The sequence below is a fragment of the Pleurodeles waltl genome, chromosome 4_2 (genome assembly GCF_031143425.1).
Source record: "Pleurodeles waltl isolate 20211129_DDA chromosome 4_2, aPleWal1.hap1.20221129, whole genome shotgun sequence".
NCBI classification, from domain to species: domain Eukaryota; kingdom Metazoa; phylum Chordata; class Amphibia; order Caudata; family Salamandridae; genus Pleurodeles; species Pleurodeles waltl.
The window spans coordinates 732,556,707-732,568,864 of record NC_090443.1 but is presented as its reverse complement, the minus strand read 5'-3'; the positions used below and the strand labels follow the sequence as shown (position 1 = coordinate 732,568,864).

At 44.6% G+C, this 12,158-nt stretch overlaps 1 protein-coding gene across 1 annotated transcript in view; it reads left to right on the top strand.

The window, feature by feature from the left end:
• Window positions 1-12,158, top strand: part of TGFBR3 (transforming growth factor beta receptor 3) — a 399,166-nt gene that overhangs the window by 184,627 nt on the left and 202,381 nt on the right. Inside the window, exon 3 of the mRNA XM_069232346.1 lies at window positions 8,935-9,072. Coding sequence (XP_069088447.1) covers window positions 8,935-9,072 — 138 coding nt within the window. The remainder of the gene's footprint in view (window positions 1-8,934; window positions 9,073-12,158) is intronic.

Here is a 12,158-nt window from a genome sequence, read left to right as displayed (position 1 = left end):
AGATGCACCAAACAGTTTATCTATTGCCATTTTCCTACTGCTCATGTTTGCTTTGATGTTTGGCAGTGATATCCAAAATAACAACCAAGCGAAAGAGCTAGTTAGGCTTCTTGAGGGCCTTCTGGACTATTGACCAAGCTGAGGTCCAGGAATTCTAGTATTACCTTACAATGAAAGAATAAATGATTGTGCAACATTTGTGGCATGTGAACATCCATCTAAAACAGGTATCCTGGTGCTAACAGTGAGTAGAACTAAGTCAAAGAGAGAGGTTAAAGGAGATAGACAGGCAAAAACCAAATTTAATGAAAGCCACTTTAAGTTAAAAGGTAAGTGCTCAGCTACTTGCGGATTGTAAAATGATCAGCAATAGTTTCCAGTGTGATTGCAGTTGTGCACCAGCAACATTGGAAAAGGTCTCCTCCTAAAGTGAGTTTTTTTACTTGCAGCACTTGCACCAAAACTTTGGAAGAGACGAGTATGACCTGGATTATATTTCCTAATGTGAGTCCTAAATTTCGAAGCCTGTGTGCTGCAAAGTACTTTACGGATCACATGATATTTCATGTGCAGTAGAGATACAGTGCCAGTATTTCTCTGCACTTGTTGACTTTGCTCTTTGCCTGTTCAGAGGGACTGAAAAATATGCATAGACATTAATACCTGTTCCTCGCAGATAATGCCAGCCCGAATCACCTCGACTAGTTTAGCGGGGAGGGCTGTTTGACACACTTAGTGGTTGACATTGTTCAGGAATGCATCACAACTCCAGAAGGAAACAATAATGTTATGAGGGCGTTTGGTACACGTATGTTTATTTTATCAAAGTACGTCTAGGGTGTACGTTGATGTGGTGCATGGCAGTGCTGTTACTTTGACAACACTCAACAAGCTATATGGTTTTAGTAATGTGTTGTGTGCTTGAGGGTGTAAAGGCTCTGGGTAGCATGCACTGTCTGAGGTTGACCATTTGTGGGTGCAGGACCGACTTTAGCATTGGTGGTGCCAGGTGCAACAATCATTGTTTAGCGCCCCACTAAACTTTTTTTTATGTTGAGTGCATGTCTGTGTATAGTATGTCGATATGTGTGCATGCACCAGTGATGCATTTGGCATGTGTTTGAGAGTGTTTGTGGGGGGGTTGCATGATTGTGAACTTGTGTATGTGTTTGGTGTAATAATGCGGAGACATTAGGGGCCATATGTACGAAAGCTTTTTCCTATAGACACAGAATGGGTAAAATCCTTCGGTACATCTGACCCTAGGAGAGAGACACGTCCTGTGACACCAGGGCACTGTGTGTAATCTAGATCACAAGAGGAGAGGTGCCCTGGCCTTCTGCATAGGAGAGCCCAGTAAATGTTACAATACGCTGTAAAGATAACTGTGAAATAAAGCATAATCATAAGGCTGGATATGGTCTGCTGTCAGGAAAATCAAGTCTGCTTTCATTTAACATCGAATCTGACTTACAGCAAGGAAAGGATAGCATCCCAAGCAGAATTATGTCCTCTTGCGCATTAGGAGCTGTGAACAGACTTACTGGACTGCGGGCTCAGTTTGCAGGGGCACTCCAAAGCTGAAAGACTCCCTCAGCCCCGCAGTGAAAGGTACACCAGTGGCAATGCAGCACATGGTTCCTCCCTCTTCTTTCTGGGCCTGCTCAGAGGAAAGGGTCGCTTGCAGACCTAGCGACCAGTGGTTGGAGCGCAGAAATGCCACCATCACAATGTCATCGTGGGTGTAAGTGGGAAGGGACGTACGTGCAGCGGTGCTGGACGTGCGTGGATCCTGAAAGCGGAGAAGTGTTGTGAATACAAGTCTGCAGTGAGTGCTGTAATTGCAGGGTAGCTTTAAGTGCAGCCTTGTTGTTAGCGAGTGAGGGGTGATGTGAGTGAAAAGATGATGCTTTAAGGGTACTGTGAATGCAAGGACTTTGCAAGTGCCAGACTGCTGTGAATGTAGGGTGTGTTTTGTGGAGTTTTCTGATGGTGCAAGGGCACTGTTGTTGAAGTTTGCATTGCAGCCCTCTATGTCCTCACCTGGGAAAATGTCCTATCTTCAGAGGATTTCTGGACTCAGAAACAGTGTCCAGTGTAGAGGCAGCCCGGGATCTGCAGAAGAGAGCGCCCTCTCCAGGTTCGCACACTGTGCCCGCTGCCACCACTGTGCTCACACTGCCCTCCTACAGTATTCAGGACCTGCTGCCATGGGGTTTGAGAGCAAGCAGGAGTGAGACGGGAGAGGGCTAGGACTTCCTGTCACACACTCCAGACTGGAGGAGGGGAACAATGAATCTCCTTACTACGAAGAGAGAGTGGGGCTGCCCCACCAATTTACCAACCACCACCCCTATGCCCTTCACACACACACACACACATACCCACCCTGCACCCGACCCCCCTGTTACACCCAGAGGTGCTGACTTTGAACCTTGAGAACCCAGGTTCGAGTCTCAGCATTGCTGAACATCCTGCGACTCCGAGCAGTTCACTTACTCCCCCCGTGCCTACAACAAAAATTAAAGTGAACGTGACCTTGTGTAATGTAACTGTTGGTGCTCATTAGGAGCGCTCCAATAACTTCGGGTCATGTTCGCTATAAAACTGCTAAAAATAAACTCAGACACAGGCTCACAGTGCAAGCACTGCGCTTTTCTTTCACAGATGCAGCCGCCTGTGAAGCTTCCCTGGGTTTAAAGGTGAAAGGCACGAATCCTGCATCTTGTACTCGAGTCGCACCCTACCACCATCAGTACTAGAAGTGCAGGGAAAGTGCCTCAGTGTTCAGGGCCTGTATCCTGGCTTGGTGAATTAAAAAATTTCTAGCTATTGCGTCAAGAATTTTAGATTCTATTAAGGACACGGAGGCGAGGATTATGCTTCTCTTCACTTTACTGACAAACACAGCAGCCAATGAAAGTGTAACAAATTCAAAAACTACAAATCCCATGAACCCCAGTCCACCAATCATGGGTCCATATGTCCATAAATAGCCTGAACGCTATAGTCCTTCCTCTTTCTTTGCTGCTCCAGCAGCCAGTTAAGTGCAGCGCGCTTCGTGTGCTTATGTTTTTCTTTATTACAGTCAGTTTAACGGTAGCGATCGCGAGCGCGTAAGCGAGCGCTTATTGTTTACATTGTGCCTCTTTTATTTAAAAGTTTAAAACTTTTGTTTTATCGCCGGCGTGGAGTGGGGGCAGGCCGTTCTCGACGAGCCTAGGCTCGCCGAGTAGAGGACGTTGTCCTCTTTCTGTTTCCGCGCTCGCGCATGCACGTTGAGAAGAATCGGAATATTCTTCATTCCGACCGGCTTCTCAGCGCACGTGTGACTCGGGGAAGCAGATTTCAATCAAACACACTAACCAAACGGCCCAAGAGCGCCCGTAGGGGCTGTAATAATACTCTGAGAGCTCTGCTCAGGGGACAGAAGAGTTGTTACCTGATTATCCCACTTTTTTGGCACATCAGGTTAAACTCCATAAGCAGGTGGCTCCCTCCACAATAAACTGCCGGCTGTACAGCACTTAACTGTACAATAAATTACAAAATCTCCTGCTCAGGGTTTTTTGTCCCCCCTACTAACTCCTCCCTTACCAGTGCCTTTTACATGGCATACTACGCCAGTGAGGATGAGCAGTATGACGAACTGCAAGAGATGCCAGCTGAGCATCAACTGGAGGAAAGACTTGTGGAAGCACTTGGTCTCCACGTGCAAGATTCCGCGAATTGGGCCCTAATCCAGGCCCTGAAACCCTTTACACAACCCCTATCGAACTTCGCTAAAAGGGAATTCTTGGGCGAAAATAGCCAACAACCTCGCCTTCAACCCGGAGACTCCGGTGAAACGATGGGTTTGCACCTGCAACATTCAAATAATATCAAATAGCATAATCCGAAGCCTCCGGTCCTGACATAGAATCGCTGTCTCATCTCCAGCTCTCTTGTAGGAACTGCCGATCCACACGCCATCTGCAGTCCTGTTGTCCATCATTTATTTCCACAACAACTGACGTTGTGGAAATGAAAAGTGGAAAATGGCACTCATTTTGTTCTGGACGCAAATAGCGCCCCCTGAGGTTGATGCCCGGTTCAACGGCCCTCGTCGCTCCGCCCTAAAGCCGGCACTGTGTGGGTGTCATCAGAACAATGGCATGTGACTGTAGTTTTGAGTGGAGTATGCTGACAAATAGCAGGCAAAGCTCCGATTATGGGATATCTGAATTCTATTGGGTGCACAAGGCTGTCTGCAATGTGCTGGGAAGATGTTTGGTGCTTCTTGGGTTTAAGTAGTATGTGCATCCAAAACAATTGCTGTTATCTACTTCAGAGCTCGGATATATGTATGAGTGCAACCTGAAGGGTGGTAGCTAATACTGTAGTAGAGAATAAAGGTAAACATGGCAGGCACCCAGAATTATCACAACCTTGTTATGTAGAGGAATTGGAACAAATAGATTGTGATATAGAGATCACATAGTATTGCCTAATGAGCAATGTTGGTTTGAAATGATTGCTTTGTTCACTAAGGTCTACTAGGATAAGGCCCATCATGTGGGAAACAATCAAAAAGAGAGGCAAGCCCTACAGTGATAGGCAAACTAAGTGATTGCCAGTTGGTTAGGCTCAAAATCTTATCAAATGTTAAATAAGTGAACATTATTGTACTAGTTGCCCACTATATGAATGTTGCTTCCCCGAGTCAAGGAAACTTGGCGTCCAGGACCAGCATTAGAGGTGTACTTGAGCGCCTGAGACCCCTACCTTCAACCATTTTGACATCTGAATACAGCAATTAATTTAAATTTAAGGGGATAGGAAGTACTACACACTGCCTTGAGCTCCCTTCCATTTTCCTTGCATCATTTATCTTTTGATGCATTTTAGCTTCTTGACTCTGGGGTTGATTTAAGTGGCAAATGTGGCAGGTCCATAATTATTATGGGTAGATTTACTAGAAACTCATGCAACACAGCGCTGCAACTAAAGTTTCTGCATTGCATTGAGTGACAGAGACAAGGACAGCACCATACCCTTCCAGTACAAAATACTATACCTTAACAGCTTAAAAAGTTTCTTACTTTGGGTGTGTTTTTTCAGCGCAGCACACGTTATGTGGACATTTTTTGGGAGCAATAAAAACATAGCACTTTTTAAAGAATGCCTCAAATGTCTCAATGCCTCAAATGTTTTCCATTGTTAGTCGATAGAGCTTTGCATCAAAAACCAAAGATGATACCATGGGAACGCTCATGTACACCCATGGCACGCCCCAATGGCACAAATCAATGTAGTATAGCGCTAACAGTACTTTGCATTACTTTATGGCTACTTTGCAGCACAAATAAAGTTTTGAACTGAAAAGTTAATCCCAAATAAACTTTTTGGACAGATCTACATAACTTTTGAGATGCAAACCTGGTACAAAATGTTAGTAAATCCACCCCACAATTTGTTGCTACTTTGCAGGATCACTTGTTTCATATAATGTAAAGGACAAATCCCATGCACATTCATCTTGCTGAAAAAAAATTAGAGCATGGAAATGCAATTAACTGTATTCATAATGAAAAAATGTGAGACGTGCATTGGGAAATCCTCATCGAACTTACATATGGCTCCCTTCCCTAGGCCAGTGGCTAACAAAACTTGAGGGGGCCCCCCTGCAAAGTACCCTGAGAGAGAGCCCCCCCCCCCAGTCAGAGAACTGCCACCTGTGCACAGTGTGCTGCACTGAAGGCCCCCCCTAGAGCTAGGGGGCCCCCCTCTGCACTGTGGGGGGTGCTTGGGCCTTTGTTATGCCACTGCCCGAGGCTTCATCAACTAAAACATTCAAGCCTAGGAATTTACAATGAGCTTCAGTCCACAACTCTCCTTCATCTGTTGGAAAAACAGAATCATGAAAAACTTAAAACTGTTCAAGGAAAAAACCTTCCCCCTGAACTTAAGTAAAAGTCTATCCTTTCCATTCACCTATGCCCTCTTTTAGTTGATCTACTGTAGCTTCCTGTACCTGGGGTTCCTGAAGTAATGTCCGGAACTTCACTTCAGTGCTTCTGTTTAGTCATCACTGCACTCTACTTGTCGACTCCCTGCCCATAGAGCAAATTATTAAACATATTTTTATGTTAAATATTAGTGTAAATTAATTATATATATTAATTTTAAATGTAGACCAAAATTAAAAAAAAGCACAGCACTATTAACCACATTACTATTACATGAATTTCTAGATAATAAATTTAAAAAAAAAATTTAAAGATTTATTTTTAAAAAAAACACTTAACATAAATGTTTACATTTATTTATTATGTATAACGAAAATACAAAAAAGTATAGCATTAATGTAAATGAATTAAAATACTTCTTTAAAAAATACATTTGTGTTTATTTTTACATTATAAAGGTTATTACGATATGTAATCATAAAATAATATTTAACTTTTATTTGTGTAAATTTTGTTTAGCATTAAATTATGTTTACATATCTATTTAAAAAATCAAAATAAATTATTTGCTTTAACATTATTTCCCATGGGGTTCTATTTTAAGTCTGTGCCTCCAGTTTTTTCTGTGGGAGAGTGTTGCAGTACCACTAGATGGCCGTGTGTGCTGGACTTAGTACAGGTCCGAGCTGGAGTACATGTTTTACTGTTTTGGGTCATTTTTACGTTGAGCATGCAAGCCCTTTTCGACCTGTTGTAAGTATTCTAGAGTGAAGAAGGCCAGATGGGGGGGAAGATCCCTAGCTTATCAGGGGGCAAAGTTATGGAACTCCTTACCATGAGCTTACGCATAAACAATCATGAATTAACTTTCAGGAAGGCCCTGAAAACATGGCTGTTTAAGGCATAGTCCTTTTCCTCTCCATATATCGACTGCAAGTGTCCGAGCTCGCAGCGCTGGGAGTCCTTCGGGTAGCCATGCGCTATATGAATTCACATAACATAACATAACATTCTGTGGGCTTTTAACCACACCCATCTCACGCCCATCACTTTCACTCGTTCATGGGCTTGCCTTTCAAAAATCCCTTGGCCATCATTGGCCCACCTTGGGGTGGTTTTATTACCGCCCTGCAGACTCACCCTGTTACATGGATTATTGCACGATTGCTGATGTATTTCAGTGTGGTTGAACTATGTTTTTCTTTTGTCTCTCTCCTGCATGCTCCATGGCATCCATGATGCTCACAGCGCTGAATGGCGTGAACTCCATCGACGGTATTGATGTGCTGGTCACATTGTTCACACTGCTACCTAATCAGAGTCATAACCTCTCGTCCCTTCCTCGCCTTCCTTCATAACCAATGAGGCCCCTTGCCTCCCATAGACCCCTCCCTCCTCTAAATAAAAACTCCATGCACCGCTCTCCTTGTCCTGTTTTGTTTTTGTCTCGCCTGTTGGCTTACCTCTTTCCTCCTCCACGGCAGGGCCTGGGGGTCTTCAGTGCTGAATCTCGGTGGGGTGTGGTGCTCCCTGTGGCGGTCTCCTGGCCTGGCTGTGTTCTCGTGGGGCAGTGCGGCTCTCTCTGGAACGTTGCTTGCGGACACTGTGACGACATCTGGCGGTCCTGCTGCAACTGGGGCAGTGCTTCCGGATGAGCGCCTGTGCCGGCTTAGCCGCGTATGTGGTGGCTATGTATGGTGTTCCTGTGGTTGTAGGAATGGGTTTGCTGCCCGTTTTCCTTTTATCTCCGGCTGCTGGGCTCTCTGTAGGGGGGTGTGCGCATCTACTTGTGTGTAGTCTGATTGGGTTGTGTCACTGCCTCTCACCCTGGGCATAGGGGCTCTCTTCCGATTGTGGTTGCTACCCTTTCCCACCTCGTGCTTGTCAGGGATTCTTCAGGTTCTTTCTCTTACGCCACCTTCAGAATTGTAGACTATGTAAAAACAAAAAAATCTAATTGAATGAGAATATATGATAATTCATGCAGTATGACTGTTTGAACACTCTTGATATGTTTGGGTGACCCTTCTAGTTTATTTCTGTCACTACTTCTCCGTGGCCGTCTTGTGTCTTTTTTTTGGTAATTGTGTTAGCCAGCCAGCAACTCTGGTGTGGTGTGGTGAAAGAGGCATTCTATTGTAATTAGCATGGCAGATTTACATTAGGATACTAAATGGCAAAGTTTTATTTTTGGCTGCAGATAGAGGAAGGAGGTAACTGGAAGTGCTTTTGTTATATGCAGGGCCACTGGAATTATGTGGCAGGAAACAACAAAATTATGAGGCAGGGTTGGCCAATTTATGTGGCAAAAAAGTCCAGTTATAAATTTACAATGCCAATAGCTTTAACTCAAGCAAATGCTAGACCTGTTGCAGTGCAAATACTTGTTGGATGTAGTAATTGTAAAAGTGCAGTTTATATGGAATGCTGAAGATGGACTGCCTTTAAGGCAGAATTTCATTGCATTGGCTGAGGAGGGGCTGCATCCATGCCAGTTTCGAGTCGAGCCACATCAAATAAATGTACAAACAATAGTTCTACATGGGAGACGTTTACAAAGTTAGCGGTTTATTCGTGTAATCTCGCCTGATGGACAAAGATGGACAACACTGAATTAAGTAACCCAGCACCAATGTAGCCCCTACAAAGCACGCAATTTATGTTTCTTAAATATGAAGAGCATTAACTTTCTGGCAATAAATACTGCATTAATGATTACAATTATGAAGACAACTCAGATTAAAGTTGTGAAGTGTTCGGATAAATGAAGAAGTTATGCCGCTTTTGGGTAGCTTTGCATCGCTGACCCAGAAAAGCTCGGTCATGCTGTAAAGACCTGCCTATGTGCGGATTACTCTTGGCCTGCTGCGTTCTCACTGTAATTGCAAAATATGCTTCAGAGGTCACATAGCAAGAGCGCCGCGCTTGCACAATTCCATGACTACATTCCCAATAAAGCATGTTTTTCATTTTTCCTTCTATCTAGGTCACGTTGCATTTGAACCCTATTTCGTCAGTGCACATTCATCAAAAACCTGTGGTGTTCATTCTGAATTCTCCTCGGAGCCTCATATGGAAAGTGAAGACAGACCGACTTGCATCTGGAGTTCAAAGGTTTTTCCTTGTAAGTAAGAGAGAACCCCCGCTCACTCCTATCGCTTTTGCTACGCTCCGCAAGGGGTTAATTGCGCTGGTTGTCAAAGGCTGAAAGCCTGTACTTGATACACAAATATACAACTTTCCCACTTCACTGTGGACTCCTGGGAGCAATTACTGGCCCTTAGAAAGCGGTCATAGAAAGTGCCCAATTACTTATTATATTGGATGAATAAAAAGGATCACTTGCAGCTATAAAATTACTGATAAAACAACCAATAAATTGGCGGGGTAAAATAAAGATGATGTGTGTAAAATCTTAATGTCAGGTAGCTGGAAATTGCCCAGTGCTTACAGGGCGCTCTGTGTTCAAACGCCTTAAGCGACTGCGTTACAGTTGAGAAATCTATGCGTGCCTAAGCCCCGGAAGTGCCATTCTGTACAGATGACATTGTCGCATGCCTGTGCCTGGACACGGTGGGGTACTCCCAAAGTACTGACGCGAATCTAGGGATAGGTAACACTCTGCTTTTGAGAGTGCTACGGATGAGAGCGCGTGGGTGTGTCTGTCATGTGTCCTGTGGGGACAGGGGTTTGATGTTCTTCAGGACGGCTAGTGACGTGCCCTTAACGTGGAGTGACACTGCACCTGTGTGTAGATTTGAAGGTAAAAAGAGTGAGAGGTAGAAATCATAAGCCGTAGATGCCGCTGAGTAGATGGCTAGAAAGAATTGGCTGCAATGTGTCCTGTGGGGGACGTGTGTTGATGTCATGCTTGTACAGCAGACCTTTCTTAGACTATGTTGCCTCAGTCTTGTAGCTTGCCTATGCATGAGTGTGGAGACAGTGTGAGGCTACTTGAGGATGCGCATGCAGACATGTACCATCTCTGGAATGGTCTGCATCATATAGTTTAACCACATTGAATATAAGCATAGTAGAGTGCATAAAGGTGAAGGTTGATATCCGCCGGAAGTGCATACTTCCATCAACTATAGCACGGACCATGGAATAAACTTTGAGGAGTCCTCATATGTGTGATAGATAGCATCTCGTAGGACTAGACATTATAATGCCAGCCATAGCATATTCTCAGATTGGTCATCACGGAGCGATAGGGGAGCAACCCTTATGAGTGGGCATTGTATGGTCGGCCGTGGCATATGCATGAGAAGGCCACTGAGGTATAGCACATAGCAGTTCACAGCAATTGCATTATAGGAACAGCCATTTTACATGCTATGAGGAGTATATTTAAGAGTGACAAAGTTCTGGCCATTTTGCAGTCAGTCATAGTGTGCTATGTAGAGTCTAGAGACAAGTGACAGAGAAGCAGCATATGATATTGCACTGAAGCGTTCATCCAGGAACGGCAGAGGAGCAACCCAAGGACACAACAGATACAACACATAAATGGTTTCTGGGAGCCATCTACCAGGATTGATATCATGACCCACCAGCGCGGGTAACATTAAAAAACAATCAGAGTCTTTCATTAGTCCCATAGAAGGGATGCTTTTATGCTACAGAAAGAGAGAAGGAGAGGTAGGTGTTGGTTAAAGGAAAGGTTAAGAGTTGGGGTGGACATGGAAAGGCTTCTGTCCAGAGGTCATTCAAAGTCTTAGCAGGCCCAAACACCTAAGACACTACAGTAAGATATCTTTAATGTCTCTGTTCTTCACCTGGATGATCTGAGAGCAGGATTTGTAAGGGGTGAGCCACAAGCGGACGGTACCGACACATCACATGACTCTCCATCAGATGGGGTCACAGGCATGGCAAAACCCAGAAAAGAAGGCATCTGACCTCCTATGTGAAGGAAGGCAGGGACACATCCCTGCCAGGATAGCCATCAGGGCCTATGTGTCCAAATATACGGTAAGCTATCTACATCCCTCTGCATCACAGTAATGTGTACATGGGGGCGACAGTGGTTACTGTTGAACACAGCAGCACAAAGACTTCTGCATATTTACTAGACAGTTTATTAATAAGTTTCTAATACGAGATAAAGATTCCTTGTGGTAGAAGATTTAAATTATCATTCTTTTTGTTCCTGTCTCTGCTCTTTCCTACTAATACTAGGCACTCTCTTGGAGACAGGTTGGGACAAAACACTGTTATCCATCAGTCTCTGCTCCCATTAATGGGGGCACGGTAGTGAAGTCAACTGTAATAGTAGAAGAAAAGCAACATTGTGAATGGTAGAAGAATGCCTCAATGCTCCTTTGTATTAGTGTTCCCTCTCTGCATCTCTAAAAGTAGTTTTATATAACATGTCCACCTGGGTCACTCTGGGTGCATCTTGCTACACATTAATCTCTGTGCACTAGTGACTGGATCTCTGTTTACCTTGATCATTCTCTGCAGACTGTGACCTCATCCCTCTCTGACCTGAGCTGTGTAATGCTTGGGGTGAGGCAGTGGCTCCTCCTCTACCTGCAGTACAAAACAAAATAAGCACATAGCTACCAAGTAGCTCCATGTCATGTTTGACTCCCTCAAACAGTCCCGTATTTTTAGTCCTGAGCATATTGCATCCTATGACTTGTATTTGAGCCTTTAACCTTGCAAGTTTCTCAAAGTCCCCTTCAGAGTGACATTGAGATGCTTGCTATGGCTATTTCCTACAGGGCTCCAATGGCTGATTCCCACACGGTCTTATCATGCCCATGCCATCCCACTGCTCAACTCAAAATTATTGTCAGTGGATTCTCAGCTGGGGGGCATCAGTGGGTACCATCAATTTAGTCTTTCAACCAATGTTTACATAGTGAGCAGAGCTGGATTCCCTTCGTGAAGGCTTGTCATAGGATACAAAGTAGCAGGGGCAGCTCCTCCACTATGGCGGAGGAGCGTCACCCCCTCCCCCACACACACACACACAACCTGCAGCAGCAGCTGGCAAACTAAGTTTATTATGTTTTTACTGCAAAAGGGGGTGGGGCCACTGACGTGACAGGGACAAACGGGTGGTGCATAGCACTCCCCCTCAGTGCGCATATATGTTTGGCTGTCCGTCTCAAGCCTGCCAAACATACATGCGCAGTAGGCTCTGTCTAACCTGGCAACGCAGTGCCAGATTAGAGAGAGCAGGCAGAGGCTCCCATTCTG